The sequence below is a fragment of the Desmodus rotundus genome, chromosome 3 (assembly GCF_022682495.2).
Source record: "Desmodus rotundus isolate HL8 chromosome 3, HLdesRot8A.1, whole genome shotgun sequence".
In the NCBI taxonomy this organism is placed as follows: domain Eukaryota; kingdom Metazoa; phylum Chordata; class Mammalia; order Chiroptera; family Phyllostomidae; genus Desmodus; species Desmodus rotundus.
The window spans coordinates 193,597,935-193,613,914 of NC_071389.1; the positions used below are offsets into that span (position 1 = coordinate 193,597,935).

General features: G+C 49.1%; 1 protein-coding gene across 1 annotated transcript in view; it reads right to left on the reverse strand.

The window, feature by feature from the left end:
- The window catches only part of CACNG2 (calcium voltage-gated channel auxiliary subunit gamma 2), an 89,095-nt gene that overhangs the window by 22,440 nt on the left and 50,675 nt on the right, over positions 1-15,980 (reverse strand). The window contains exon 2 of the mRNA XM_045187123.2: positions 12,856-13,012. Within this exon, the coding sequence (XP_045043058.1) occupies positions 12,856-13,012 (157 nt within the window). The remainder of the gene's footprint in view (positions 1-12,855; positions 13,013-15,980) is intronic.

Below are 15,980 nucleotides of genomic sequence, written 5' to 3' on the forward strand. Positions count from 1 at the left end.
GTCCTTCTCTTCTTTCTCCTTCAAATGACAACTCTTTCGGGAGGCCTTTCCTGGTTGCCCCTAGCTGAAAAGACTCTTTCCCTCCCATCGCGCCCATGCAGTGCTTCAAGATTTTATTGAGCATGGGAATCAGCTGGGGAGCACGTGAAGCCCAATTCTGCCTCAGTGGGTATGGCGGGGGCGGGGCGAGGACCCGAGATTCTGCCTTTCTCACAAGCTCCCAGGTTGTGCTGACACTGCAGGGTCCCTGATGGACCACACTGCGGGCTGGGTCGTGAGGCTTTCCCGCCCTCTGTATCTGTTTTAATCGTGTTCCGTGGCCTGGCGCGAGTGTTGAGGAACCAATGGCTGCAAGTCTGAAAGCTCCTTAAGGGCAAACTTAAGGGGAACTCTGGAGAGTTCCCTGAACACACCACGTTTCCCTTGATTCTAAGATGCTTGCATGCACATCTCAATGTTCCTAAAGTTGGGGTGTATCTTAAAATTGATGGGTTCACTTACTGCAGTGTCTCTCTTCCCTCCTGAAAAACCATTGCTATATTGATGGCATATCTTAAAATCAGTGGTAATGGCTACGCGACCAATGTTTATTGAACGAATGGACAGATGAGTGGGCGCAGTGCGTGCACACGTGCCCACGCATGTGGGCAGGGGGTGTAGTACACAGTCCATTTTCCTAACTGGATGGACACTGCACCAACTGTGAGAATCCCCAGGGCACCAGGAGATTTCTGCCCCTCTCTTATTAAAAGCCTATTTGACAATAATAAAATATGTGTGTACCCCACAACCCAGCAATTTCTCTTAGAAATTTGCCTTGGAGGAGCACTTGCATTATGCGTAAGGAGATGGGTGCAGAATGTTTGTGACAGCCAGACACTGGGAACAGCCCACGTTTCTCTTGTCGGGAGAATGAGCACACCCTGGATGTGTGGCTATAAAGGGGTCGGCAGGGAGAGTGAGTGGCTTGGAGCTACACATGTCAGCACCGGTGAATTCCACAGACATGATATTGGACATAAAAACATGATGTCAGGACGCAGGAAAATACATGTGGTATGGCTCCATCTTCACGAAGTTAAAAACTTGTGCAACTAGACCACAGGTGCTTAGAAATACGTATGTTTGTGGTGAAACTGTAAAGTCAAGCAGCGCAATGATGGATTCAAGAGGGTACTGATGCAACTTGGGGGGTGGGGGCTGCAGCAGGGAGGGTTTAATGTCCTGGGGATGCTCCGTTCCTCAGCCTGATGGCCAGTGCACATGCCTCGCTACGGCTGAGCCTGCTGGCCTCTCTGTCTTCTCACATTTTGCCTGGACATATGGCCCCCTACAATGTAGTCTCTATTTCGCAGCCTCTTTTGAAGCCAGAGGTGGCTATGTGACTCAGTTCTGACCAGTGAGGTGTAAGTGAAAGTGGAGGGAGCAACTTCTGAGAAATGTCCTTCATGGGATGTGTCCTTCTCAGCTCTTTCCTCTTGGCACGTGGGCTGTGGAGGTCCAAGGTTGCCATTATGGACCATGACACAACCTTGAGAGCGGAGAGCTGCATGATGGTAGAATCAGGCGTAGGCATCTGGGCCACGCCACCGTGGAGTCATACTAGCCCTGGACGTCTTATCTCTAGAGTTGTATGATGAGAGGGAAATAAACCATCTTTTTAATTTTAGTTTAAGGAAATCTGGCAGCTGATAATCCTAGTAAACACAATCATACATGTTTAAATAGCTTTTTATATGTATTTAATGTAAAAAATATTTTTAAGAAGGCAATTTATTGAACCCTCAGTGCTGGCATATAGCAGGTGCTCATTAAATATCTGTAGAATAACTGAATGAATGAACGAACTAAAAAGTGTCTCAATGTTCCTCACAACCCCTTTGTTCAGGATAAACTTTTCTACTGTTTAGTGCCAGCAGTGGCTGTGAATATGGAAAGAGGTAGGCGGGGGCATCGCCGAAAATGAGTATGTGACAGGGCGTGTCAGCCTTGGACTGAGGGGGCTGGGGAGGGGTGTGAGATGATGGGATTGACCTCAGACAGGAAGGATGTAATAGATCTTAATGAAGATGAGCAAACTACAGTTGTCAATTGCCAGTGCTTAGAGATTGTGGAGGGGGCTCCCAGAGAGGGTGGTTAGGGCCCCACTCTGGGGACTCTGGGCCTCACGGGGAGGGTTGAGTTCATGGGCTGGTGGATTGATATGGGCCTGGCCTCACCAAGACTGAGAACTTAGAAGGATCTGGGTTCTGAACTTCAAGGTACCTTCATCATGGCTTTGAGCCCTCGCCCCCCAAAAGTGCTGGCACTGGAGCAGGCCCCCTGGGACAGGAAAACCCTGGACGCACTTCACACCACAATGTGATTGAAAGCCTGTTCCCAGGAAGTTAAGGCACAGATAATGGGCTAACCTCAAACATACTCCAAGAAGTAGACCATGAAGAATCATTCCCCAAATACAGATCAATTAATTCAACTCTGAGTACTAGCGAGGCAGTGAAAGTCAGTGGTTAGCTTCCGAGTCTGGCAGTGGGCCACCTGAGTCGAGTCCCAGTTACAGCACCGGACTCCTCTGACCCTCAGCCGTGTCTGTACGCTGAGAGGCAGGAAGTCCTCTCTCGCAGGGTTGTGAGAGCTGCATGCAGCGCCACGTTGAGAGGGCTTAGCACAGTTCCTGGCACTTAGTAGGGGCTCGATAAGAGGTAGGTGCTATTTTCCATTGCCGAACCCCATGCTGGGGCCACCGATGGGTCACACACACAGTCCCTGCCCTCAAGAAGCTCACAGACTAGTCACAGAATGGTGATTACACTCCAGTGCATCAAGAGTGCTCCCTGGTGGAGACATGCCCAGGGTGTACGGGAACCTGTTCTGTTTCTATCCTGCCGACCAGGACTGTTCAAATGACTGTGTCAACCCCAGAGTCCCAGGAGCGGCAGATAATGAATAAACACTGTCATCTGCCAACAGCTCCACATCCATCTTGAGAAGCCTGTGGTGGAGTGAAAAGATGGCCGTGCCACTCAGTGAGAGAGCTCGCCTCTGAGCCCTCTGCCTGCCATTTATTAGTTGTGCGGTCTGGACTCAGCCAGTGTTTCAGCTAGTCCTCAGATTCACTGAGGGCCTGCTAGGAAGGGTGGTTGAGCTAGGTGCATGAGAGAGGGCGTCAATACAGCGGGATTCCCTGTCCCTGAGAACTAGGAGTCTAGGAGACACCTGGACAAATGCTGAACTTCAGTGACCCAGAGTAGAAATGACAGCAAGGGTGGGGTTGGTGACGGCTGGCCCCATGGAGAGGCTGCCATGAGCCACGCACTGGACTGGGCACCTTATGTTTCATCCTCAAAAACCTTTTATTATCTTCTCCACGTTAAAGGTATGGGAATGGGGGCACAGAGAAGTGAAGGAAAACATCTAAGGATTCACTGCCAGGGTGAGTGAAGGAGCTGGGATTTGACCCCAAACAATGGGCTTCTAGGTGACCGATATGCTCTGTTGTCATGGCAGAGCTCAGGACACTGAAGGGTGGGCAGGAGGTTACATGGCTTAGTCTGGGTGGTGGTGGGTAGCCAGGAAGTCTTCCTGGAAGAAGCCCCATCTCAGATGAGCCACGAAAAATAAGTAGAAGCTGGCAGATGAAGGGAAGGCCCAGAGGTGCTAGGGAGAAGAACAAGGGTTAACCAGAGAGAGAGGACAGGATCCTGAGGCCGAGAGTGTGCGTCTGTCTGAAAGACAGATGGTTGGTCTGGATGTAAGTGTGTGTGTGTGTGTGTGTGTGTGTGTGTGTAACCAGTTGGGAAAGACAGTAGCTAAGGTCTGATTATTCAGGGCCTTGTAAGCCGTTCAAAGTATGAATTTAGGAGCAACAGGGAGCCCCTGAAGAGTGTTAAGCAGGGGATTAATGTGACCAGGCTTGTGCGTTAGGCTGATGGCCCTGGTGGCTGACTGGGACTAGACTGGAGGGGAAGACTGGAAGCCTCGTCAAAGCCACCAGGGTCTCTTGCCCAGACTGCTCTGACAGGAGCAGTCCAGTGAGTGTTGGAGGCGGTGTGGCAGGGTGCATGCAGTGGGGGTGGAGAGAAGTGGGTGGATATGAAGTCATTTGAGATCATTTATCTGTGAAATGGGGAAGTGGGCAGTGCTGCTTCTCTGATGGTGTAACCTGACTGATGAAATGAGAGCTACTGAACCCACTCAGTAAATCACAAAACCCTGTGCAGAGGTGCAGGCCGGTTAGCACTGCCACCCCTAGTGGATGAGTCTGTGCCAGACGTCCGGCTCTCCCTCCACACACACCCCTTCCATATCCTGGACAGACTGCTGCTCTAACCCTCACTAGTGTGTGACCTCGGGCAGGCCACCTTCCCTCTCTAAGGTTTGACCCCCTCCTTTGTAAAATGGGAGTAAGGGGGTTTAAAAAGGAATAAGTCAATGTACAAAGAATGCTGGAAGGACACCATGCCCATCACAAAATAAATGCCAGGGAAACAAACATTTCTACAGAGGTGGCCTCCCTTCTGCTACTCCGTGTGCAGAGATTGTGAGGCCTGGCTCTGGGACACGTCCCGCAGATGTTGTCTTCTGGGAGACACTCCTTCCTACTAGCATGTCCTGGATGTCTGCAGTATGGTTCCCAGATTCCTCTGTGGAGTGAAAAAATGCCAGTGGCCTTTCCTGCTTTGCAAAATCCACCTTAAATTTCTGACCATTGATTTTCCTCAACCCCGTTTGGCTCGTTTTTAAAACCTGCCAAGGTACACTCCATTGCAGGGCAGAGCTCCAAGCCAAAGTGGTCAAATGCTGCCTAAACCACTGACCCACAGAGGCAAACGTTTCCTGTGACAAGGACCACAGGCCCGGGACTCCATCTAACCACACTCTGGTTTCCAAGCCAAACACACTCCTCACTCGGGCTTCTCCGAGACTCCCATTGCCTGCAGCACAAAGAACAGGCATCTTAAGGCCCAGGCAGCCTCAGCTATGTCCAGGTGGGCCCAGAGCTTCCCCTGGTCTGCTCTGACTCTTCTCTCCCAGCAATGCTGGTCTCAGAAAGGCATTTGCCCATTCCCCACTCCTCACCTTTGCTCATACTTTCCCTCCCAGCCAAACCAAGCTGTCCTCTCTTTTCCACCTGAAACAATGCCCAATTTACTGGCCTAGGAGATCTAGGAGCTATGGGTGGGAATTCTAGAAGCAGGGCCAGACCAGGTGAGGTGCTTAGGTCCAACATTAAGGAGACACTTGTTCTCAGGGTCGTGCAGATTCGCTGGGCATCTCCGTCAATTTTGCACCTCACCTTAGTCTGGCCTGTGAAGATTGGTACCTGGGCGAGTGCTGTGGTTTTCTGAACTGCACCCCAAGGTAGTGAGCCTCCTGTCATGGGAGAGGTTCATGCAGAAGGTGGTTGGCTGCTTTTTAAGGATGCCAAGGAGGGCATTTCTGGGAGGTGGACTAGATGATTCTTTCATCCCTGGAAGCTAGGATTTGAAGAGCCCTCCCCGACCCCTACAACTCAGAGCTGCCTCTCCCTCCTTTTGACTCTGTCTTTCCCCCCAAGATCATCCATCTCACAATTAACCACGAGCTGCCTCGTGACAGCTCTTGTATCGCTGTCCTGTCTCGTTATTTCAGACCTCACCAGTTTATGTGCCATTTTCCTAACAGCGTTCCATGTGCATGAGGACAGGGATTGAACTGCACATTTTCCGTTCTTTCTCAGGATGATGGCCCTGGTGGCCACGAAAAATAAGTAGAAGCTGGCAGATGAAGGGAAGGCCCAGAGGTGCTAGGGAGAAGAACAAGGGTTAACCAGAGAGAGAGGACAGGATCCTGAGGCCGAGAGTGTGCGTCTGTCTGAAAGACAGATGGTTGGTCTGGATGTAAGTGTGTGTGTGTGTGTGTGTGTGTGTGTAACCAGCTGAGACTTGGTCTCAGGGGGCGTGGGACCCTCTCTGATATTTCTTAAAAGCCCTCTCAGTGCCAGTACTTTACATCTCACCTGATTTATTTCCTGCACCAGTCCCCCCGTGAGCTCTGTTTGTGGCCATTCTACAGGTGAGGGGCTGGAGGCTCAGAGTGCTCGATGCACATTAGCTTCTCTTTCTAATAGACACTCAGGACGGGTGCTATCAGAATGCCTGCGTGTGCAGCCTTGGGGAAGGTGCTTCATCGCTTAGGGCTCCAGTTTCCTTCCTGTAAGGTGGGATACAATATTACCTCTTTTTCCAGTTCTTGAGGTGGCTAAGTTAGTATATGTGTAAAGCTCTTAGAGTGGCACATGTCTTGAGCTCTCAGGACAATTATTATTGTTGTTGTTACTATCACAGGAGAGGCAGGCCGTGACATATCCAGAAAAAAGGATGATCCGAATGAGAGTCTTAGTATTTCAAGGTGTTTAAAAAGATCATCCAGGTGGGAAGACAGGTGACTCTGCTGCAGGGCTTGTGGTTTCCTCAGAATCGTCCCTCTCCCCAGCAGAGAGAGTCCTCCCTCAGAAACCACTTGTGGAAATGGAAACCTGGGTCTCCTGTGAGTCTAATTGGCAGGAAATCAGTGCCTGAGGACGTGATCACCTTTGGGGAAAGTGAAAAGAGAGTTCTTTATGGTTGCAAAACCATAAAGCTGAGGACAAGATTTGGTCTTTAATGATTGATTACTTGATTGATTAAAAACACATTGACAGCCTTCTCTGTGCTAGGGACTCTGCTAGGGAAGCAGATAAGGAGGAAAAGTCAGAATCTTTGCTCCGAAGCCTTCCACAATCTTGGGGGTGGTTCTTGGGGGAGGATGAAGAAATGGATACAATGAGCCCTGATCCCCCAAAGCCAGCCTGTGCCCAGAGAGGAGCAGACGAGACAGCCAGGCCACCTTCTGCCTCTCCACCACAGTCCCTGGGAGAGGAAGGTTCTGGAGGGGTGAGGAAAATTACTGAGAGAAGCTGTAGCCGATCCAGACAGCTCAGAGAGGAGAAAGATCAGGAGGGAGGTGGAGTTGGGTATTCTAGTTGACGGTGTGCGTGGAAGAGATGGAGGTAAGCTCTCAGGGGACCTTGAGGCCTCTGCCAGCCATTGAAGAATGAACGGGCTCTGGAAAGACCTGCCCTGCCGGTGCCTCTGGTCCAGCCTTGGCTGCTAAGAGCGTCACTTCGGTTGCTGTCGGGAAGCCAAACACTGTTTGCATTTCTGTCACTTAAAACAGTGTGGTGTTGTGACACTCTGGAATCTGAAGATAAGTGTTTAATAAAAGGATTCAATTTGATATGATGTCAGAACTTAATTACATCCACAATGCACAGAGGGCTTTGCAGTTAGGAGCTACTTCAGGGTCTTGTGTGTGCGTGTGTGTGTCTCTCTGTGTGTGTATGTGTGTGTGTGTCCCCAGTGCTGTGGAGGGGCTGCCTGGGCTGGGATGGTGCCTCCCAGCTCTGAGGCCTGCGGGTTCTGGCTTAAGGGCACTGCTTTTGGCAGCTCTGGCAGAGGTGAGGGAGGATCCCAGCCCAGTCCATGCTTGGAACTCTGCATTTTCTGATTGCGGCTGCAGCATGTGACTGTAAAATGGTGCAAATGAGTGTAACCTATTTGAGGCTCAAGGTCATGACTCCAGGCCAGGTGAGGACTCCTCAGAGGAGGTCAGCCCTGGAGAGGTGAACTGTCTCTAAGGTCATTTGGTCCTCACCCAGGGACATTGAAGGTCAAGGCTTCTGGAAACGTAAACAGCTGTGTTTTCAATCCCAGCCAAGGCTGTCATTCCACAGGTATGGGCTGTTACAGCTACACTAGCTGCCAAATATGACCACTGTCCACGTGCTCCCCCATTCCCCTTCTCTCCACTGCCATGGCCATGCTGGCACCTCCTCCAGGATCTCCTCGACACCCCCATTTCTTCCTTCCTAGCCTAAAGCTTCGGAGCCACTCTCATGGGTGTCTCAGGATGCTGTTCCAGCACCACGGCCAGCACCCTACTCAGCCTGGGCAGGGTCTTGGCCCCAGGGATTGTGAACTATGCTGGCGGTTGTTAGTTTCAGCCTGCAGAAATGACAGCAGTCTGGGTGACACGAGGTTATAGATTTAGAAGCACGAGCTTTGAAGTCAGACCCACCCACCCCCCAGATTCAAGAGCCTTAGCGCAGCCCGCCATGAGCTGTGTTAATACCCTGAGCCTCCGCTGTACATGGGGTTAATAACACCTAAGTCAAACCGCTGTTGTGAAGATAAAGGAACATAAATAACATGGGTGTTCCAGGGCATAATGGTTAGCACTTTAGATTCAGACTTCAGAAATCCAAGTTTAAGTATCAGCTGGATGTTTTTAAATAATGTAGAATATAGAGTTTAAGAGTATAATATCTGGAGCAGACTGTCTAGGTTCAAGTCCCAGCTCTGCCACTTAGAAACCGTCACCTTGGGCAAGAAATGTCACCTCTTAGTGTATCAGTTTCCTTATCTGGTGAATGAGATCATAAATATCTTCTGAGTTGGTTGGAAGGATAAATAAGCTAATAGACTTGGGAGAGTGTTGGGTGCATAGTAGGAATTCAGTAAAAGTTAGCTGTTACAATATTATTATTATGTAAAGTGTCTGGCACATAGTAGGTGCTTAATAAATGGTAGCAACTATAACCACTTTGAGAATGGTCCACGCCGGTGCTCTTCATCACCCTCATCACCCAGTGTTTTCTATACTGTGTTCAGTCCCCAGAACCTCATACTTCTCGGAGGAAAGAAGGCCACCTTGTGGTATGGCTTCTTTCCTCATCCCTATCTGGCCAGCATCTGCCTGGTTATTCTGCTAGCCATATCCTCCTCGGGAGCATACAACACATGTTCAAACGCTCATTTTCTCAAACGTACCATGTCTCCCACCTTCCAGGCCATGCTGCCACTTAGTAGGTGCCCAGTACATTTTAACTCAATGAGTAAATTAGGGGGCCCAGACCAATGAAGTCTTTTGTCCTAAGCTCAGAGGAGGATGCTTTTTACCAGGGGTTTACCGGCTGCAGACGTTTCATCAGACACGCCCTTTTTCACTGATGCTGTGATTTCCAAGGCGTGTTTTGCTGACGCCAGCTGGAGGAGTGCTAGGAGGGGACACACCGTAATGGGGCTCCCTTGATGAGGAATTTGGGGAGATGTTGGGGTGGCTGCGGTTAAACAGGTCTCCTTACTATAGGGCTTTTCAGAGCCTCTATTATGCTCATTGCATTGTCGGACTCTATGTGGGGCAATAGTGCACAGCCTTTCCAGAAATTCATTTCACTGCAGACTCTGTGCGTGTGTGTTTTATCTCACGGGGCTACAGTCTTTCGACCATCCTTTGGGAAACATTGTGCTTAATGAATCTTAGATTTCACACCCATACGTTCATGTAGAGCAGAGGGTAATGAAAGAGAAGTGTACCAAGATTTCCAACACCTTTTTCTCTTTTGAGTGCTAGTGTGGGAGGCCTTTTGACCACACCCTTACGATGTTCCCTGGCCTATGCCATGCCCTCTTGGCATCATTTGACCCAGCCAAGCACTCCAGTCTACTGATGTGCGCTCTTCCCTTGGAGCCTGGGACCCCTCTCCCCACCCCCGTTGCTTGGTTTGCTTCCTGCTCATTTTCAGACTCCTTTGCAAGCTCCTCTTCCTCTGATGATGCTGTAAGTTTGCTGTCCTGGGGGCTCTCCCCTTGGCCCTCTCCTCCTTTCACTCACACAGGTTCCTTCTGGCTTTAATTTTCATCTATATACTGATAATGCATGAGCCTTCATCTCCAGTCCAGGCTGTCTTCTTTCACCTCTCTATGAATGTTCCACAGACACCTGGACCTCAGCCTGAACGTACTGTCTCCTTCCCCCCAGACCCTCTTCCCAGAGGGTCTCTCCTAATAAAACCACCCTGCATCCAGCCACTTTCCCAAGGTGAACACCTGGGAGTCATTCTTGATTTCTGCTTCTCCAACCCTATTCTGACCTCTCTGCTCACTCTTTACTATATTTTGAGCCATTCATGCCTTAGACGGCCACTGAACTTCCATGTGTTGTTATAACACCCTCCAGCCTCCAGCGGCTTCCTTGTTTCCCTCTTATCCCTTTCAAATCTACTCTCCACTCTGCAGCCACTGTGATTCACAAAAGGTGAAATCTGGGCTGCCTCTTCTCTGCTTCAAAGACCCTCAAGTCCCCCCACCTCCAATTCCTAAAGGATAGGATCCAAACTCTTTGGCAAGGTCTGCAGGATCCATGACAATTTGCTGCCTAGGTCCCCAGCCTCGCTGATCTTCAGAAGCCACATGTCAGCCACCTTGAGCTGCTCTGACTCCTGTGCTCCATTGTACTGACTCCTCTCTCCAAACCTTCCATGTGCTTCCTGCCTGTACTTCCTTCCCCACTTCCCTACACCCCCCCTCCTCTGTGCCCACCCCCTGGATGCCCCATATTGGCATTTCAGCCATCAGTTTATGCATAATTCCCTCTAGAAAGGCTTCCATGGAGTCCATTCCTTCCCTCATGTCACCCCAAAGAATGGGCCGGCTCCTCTTCTGTTTCCCATGTGCTCACCCTCGCCTGTTTTGTAATACCTCCCACACCACACTGAGATGGCACATGGGGCTGTTTCCTTGCTTGTCTCTTCTGCTGGAGTGTAAGCCTCTTACAGAGCTTCTGTGTTTACCATCATGTCCTTAGGTAAAAGGTAACCTAGCCACCTTCTTGTGTCTCCGAGTGTGCCCGTGCACCATCTTAGCCCTTGCCAGAGATAGGGCAATGTGGTGGTGGCAACAAGTAGTGGGAACTGTGAGGCCACAATCAATTTTGCTGGGTTAGTGTAGCTCATGAAAGGCTTGTGGAGGGAAACGATTGCAACTATTGACTCCGATGAGGTTGGGGGATTTTCTGTGGTTCGCAGTGATTCATTTGCCCATTACCGGCTGTGATGTGAGTCGGCAGCACTGACATATGGCCTGCACCTACTGCACAGGAGGGAGGGGGCTTTGGAGCCTGGAGGCGGAGTGGAGTTCTCCTTTCCCAGCTACTCTGGTGCCTTCCCTCACCTCTAGAGCAGTGCCAGGCTGGCAGCATGGGCCTTTCTCACCAGGCACCGTGACTTGGTTTACTGCCTGTCTCCCTCACTAGAGGATGCTTGCAGTTGGAGCAGGGATTATATGTATGTTTTATTCCCAGTGTATCCTCACCACCCAGCAAGGGCCTGGACTTACACCATGTGTTCAGTGAATGTCTGGGGAGTGAATGCACTGAATGAATGCTTTCCCAGCTATATGCCCACTCCAGCATGTAAGGAAGGCCCCCTTGGATTGGTTAGGAGGGAAAGAGTGAGCACAAGGTTTGTGGTAATTGGCTGGAATCTCACACAGAGAAGACCAATGAGCAAACTGCATGAGTTGTCACCCACTGTATACATTTTTGTGCATCTCATAGGTACCATGCCTACAGGGCCCTGCCTGGGTTAGTCTGTGATGACTGCTACATTCAGCTGTGACTCTCCCCCAGTCACTCTGCTTCAGACACACAGGCTTTCTAGTTGGTCCTTAAACACACCAAGCAGGCTCCCCCCTCAGAGCCCCCTGTCCGCAGCGCTCTTGCTGTATCCACACAGCTGCTTCTCTCACTTTATGCAGGTCTCTGACCAAAAATCGTCTGACTGCCGTCCTCTGTTCCCTTAGCTGGATTTCTTTTTCTTCTTCTTTAATCACTAGCTAATGTCCAAGTGCGTTTCTATCGGCTTATGTGTTTCCTTGTCATCTCCCTTGTTAGAACAGAAGATCCACAAGGGCAGGGCTTGGCTCTGTTCACGGTTGCAGCCCCGGTGTTTAAAACAATGCGGCACGAAGCAGGTGCTCAATAAATACTTGTGGATTACGTGAAAACATCTTTGTATGTTCTGCTTTCTAAAGAAATAATGTCACAATAGGTATCAGTTAAAAAAAAACAGACCTTACCGACACACTGCATTTAAAGGTAAGAAAGTGTGTTTATGTTCATCCCCATTTATTCCTCAGAGCTGCCAGGTGGTAGGTGGGATTTTCTTCTATTTTCCTAACCCAGGGCTCAGAAAAATAAAGTCACTGCCCCCAAGACTCCAAATCTGGTATCCCCTGAATGACAATGTCCTTGAATTACTTAACCTCTTGTTGCCTTGGTTTCCTCATCTGTGATGTGAAGACAAGGAAAGTTCACACCTCCTAGAATTGCTGTGAGGGAGTTAATTTGGTTACATGCTTAGAGAAGTGACTGGCACATACTAGGAACTCTTTAAATGCAAGTTATACTTGTTGCGTCATTTTAACATTGAATTTTTATGAAATCCTCCCTTATTAGAAGCCCATCCTTGAATTTCTTATGCTTTTCATGCAGTTGCATTGTGGACTTAATATGGAGATAAAAGGGAGATATCTATGAAAATCCCTGTCCATGGAAGACCTAGTAGGTGTTCAATAAAACATAGCTTCTTTTCCCATCTTAAATTCGAAAAGCAATGTGGTGTGGTGGGACAAATGTGAGCTCGGGGATCAGACAGTGCAAGGATGGGACTTTGTCTTCATCAGTTTTCTGCTTAACCTCTGGGAGCTGTTTGCTCACCTGCTTAACGGCTCCTGCTTTTGAGGATTCCTGAGAAGATAGTTGAGATAATTTACATTGAATGTCTGCCATATTCTAGGTGTGGTAACTTGATCTAAAACTTAGAAGCCCTACACGTTTCAGCTGCTTGTCAAGAGTACAAGCATGTCTACCTGGCCATAGTGGTTGATCAATAAACATGTGCTGAATGACTGTCTCTGATTTTATGTGGCTAAATGGCACCCCAGGCGGAGGTTGAGGGTAGAGGGGGAGGGGCAGGTAATGAATTCTGAGTGATACCTGGAGGCTTTTGGATGGTTCCAAGACTCTGGGTCTGGGACACTGCCAGCCTCTTCTCTGTGACTTTGCTCCTTTGGGTCTCGGAAGGATCGATCTCCCCTTTCTTTCCATAGAGGAGCCTGCTGCCATATGGCCGTATCTTCAGCTGGGCTGGAACCTGGGTGGAACCCAGAGGAAAGCAGCCAAGTTTGCCTGCAGGGGCCCCTCGGAGGCAGCTGCTCCTCTGTCACACCCCAGGCTGCAGAGGCTGCCCCAGTTTGCTGCCAGGTCTGCTGACTGGCTCTCCCCTTCCTGGGGAGACAGGTGGCAGCTATGTGTGCTCGATCTCCCTCCACCTCTCCGCCTTCCTTATGACCACCAGGGCTTGTCTGCCCCTGGTCCAAACAAAGCAGACAGAATGAAATGGACGTGGTGAAGCAAGAGCTGTCACCCACAGTGGATGCAGCTGCTTTTGCCAGCCTGTCCTCCACGTGTGAAAATAGAGAAACAACAGTGTGGTATGCACATGGGATAAAACTTGGAGGAAAGGGCAGGAAATTCACTTTTAATGAGTGCCTGCTACATGCCTGCTACTTTCCTCGAAACATCTTTTTAAATTCTCACTGTGATGCCCGTGTTCGGTTCCCATTCCGATGAGGAAACTGAGGCCCAGAAAGGTTAATAGGGAGTTGCCCAAGATCATGCAGCGGCTACGTGGCAGAGCCAGGATTTAAACTTCGTTCTGTCAGGCCCCCTGATTCTATGCTCATCTCACTGCATTAGGGTTTCTCAAACCTGAATAGCGTAGGGGTGCAGTAAATGTATATAATTCTCAGGGCTCTGCGGGATGACGGATTTTAAAGCACTCTGATGTTTAAAAGGTGAAAACGTATCACTAGGTACAGATTTCTTATGCTCACAGCATAAGAGCTTATCGCACTTATATGATTGTAAAATATAAACAGTATTACCAAGGAAATACAGAGTTGCAATACTAATTGAATTCAAATTAACAACATTGATTTTATGCCATGGATGTTTTTCTGCTGGAGCCTGTCTTGAGTACATTATGCCCTGGCCAACAAGTGCCAACTGATTACTCTGTTTGTCTACCAATGTTTTTGCTTTGAATTGTCTCAAGACCCTCAGACACAAAGGCCCCCACCCTGTCATTTGACCTCAGTTCACACGTGTCCACCACCCACAGTTACTCCTGTTCTTCTCCTGAGTTTGAGACAATTAAAGCAGTACATTTCCTGCCCACGGATGCTACATTTGTGATGTAAAATCCAAGTCTCAGTTTGTTAAATAATTTAAGAAGTGCAAGTGATATTTTACGAGTCTGACTCTTCATTGCCGCAGACCGCAAGACAGTTTAGTCTTTACAATGTAAAATATTTCACCCCGAGGCCTGGTTGTTTTCGCTTGGAAGTTGGACATATCTGCAGCTGGACATGTTTGTCAGCCTGTTAAAAGTTAAATGCTGTCACTAAGGGCCACTGCTTTGCATAAACACAAAGGCAAGTTCCAGTGCTGAAATGGTGTTCACAGGGTCTGTATGAGCCAGTTATGCGTAAGTGGATTTTAAAAGATTACCATCAATGAGAAATCCTGTAGAAGTGTGTGCACACATACAGACACTCAGTGCCTGGGCTGTCAGTCTGGGAAGGGCTCCACCCTGCCCCCCCCCCCACCCAATCTGCTGCGGCGGCTTTGCTCAGGTTAGAGCAGCAAAGGCAAGTAATCGGACTCTCCTTTCAGCACAAATCGTCCCAATCTGTTTGAAGAGGGCAAGTGGCTCAGAGAAGTGTTCCCTTACTGGCATGAGAACTGAAGGCAGCTGGTCCTCTAGGAGACAATTGAATGACTCTCAACTGAGTGATAGCAAAGCCCTCTCTCCAGAGTGGGGCTTGCAGTGTAGGCAGAGAAATGTATTCACCCAGATGCACTTGGAGAAAGAGGATTCTGATGTTTTTTCCCCTTCCCTTCAAATAAACAATCACTACCTAGAAAATCTCTTCTGATCCCTCTGTCAGTTCATTTGTTCTATGACATGGTAGAAGTTTAAGAGTGTAGACTTATGAGCGAGGCTCCCCAGATTTGAATGCCAGCAACACCAATTACTGACTGTGTGATCCTGAACAAGTTATTAACCTCTCTGTGCCTCTCTTTCTGTTCACCTGTAAAATGGTACTGGGGGTAGTGTGTGGCCATCTACTGGGTTTGTTATGAGCTCTTGGGAGGCTTGCATATTAAATCCTTAGTGTGGGGCCTTGCATCATTGAGTCCATGAGCTAGTGCAAAGTCACATTGGCAGTAATCACCAACTTCTCTCTTGCATCTGGTCAGAGGCTAGTAGGAGCTCCAAAGGAAGGAATATTTACTATGTAAGTTATTCCTTGGGTTGCGCTTCCTTTGGGAAGCCTTCCCCACTTTCAGAAGCCCAGCTCTCTTGGTGACAGCTGGCTTCACCAAGCTTTCTCCTGGCTGCTGGATTTGCCACCCAGCCCAAGACTGTCTGTCTGGTCACATATTTTGTCTTTAAGAATTTTACATCTTGGACTTCTGGTCAAAATGGCAGTGTAGGCACACATAGCTCACCTCTTCATACAACCACATCAAAATTACAACTGAAATATAGAACAACCATCACTCAGAACCATCAAAAATTGAGTTGAACGGATGTCTGACAACTACGGAAGTAAAGAAACCACATCCACTCAGACTGGTAGGAGGGGTGCAGATGAGGAATGGGCTGGTCCCTCACCCATGTGTGGTGGATAAAAATTCGGGAGGGATATCTTGGGAGTGAGGAGTCCCAGTCCCACCCTAGGCCCTGCAGCCCAATGTTCAAGGACCAGGAAGATAAGTCCCCACAACTTCTGGCTGTAAAAGTCAGTGGGGGTTGAGTTGGTGGAAGAAACGTCTGGAGCCCCAAGCAGTTCCTCTTAAAGAACCCACATATGGACACACCTACTCAAACTCACTCCCTCTGAGCTCCAGCACCAGGGTAGCAGCTTGAAAGGCACCAGTGGCATACTGGGAGACACTGAAGTGTGCCAAGGTGAGCAGAGGCCATTTTCCCTTTTCTAAACCTTCCCTCCACAGAGCCAGTAAGTTGGTGCCATTTCTGAGAATCCATCAGC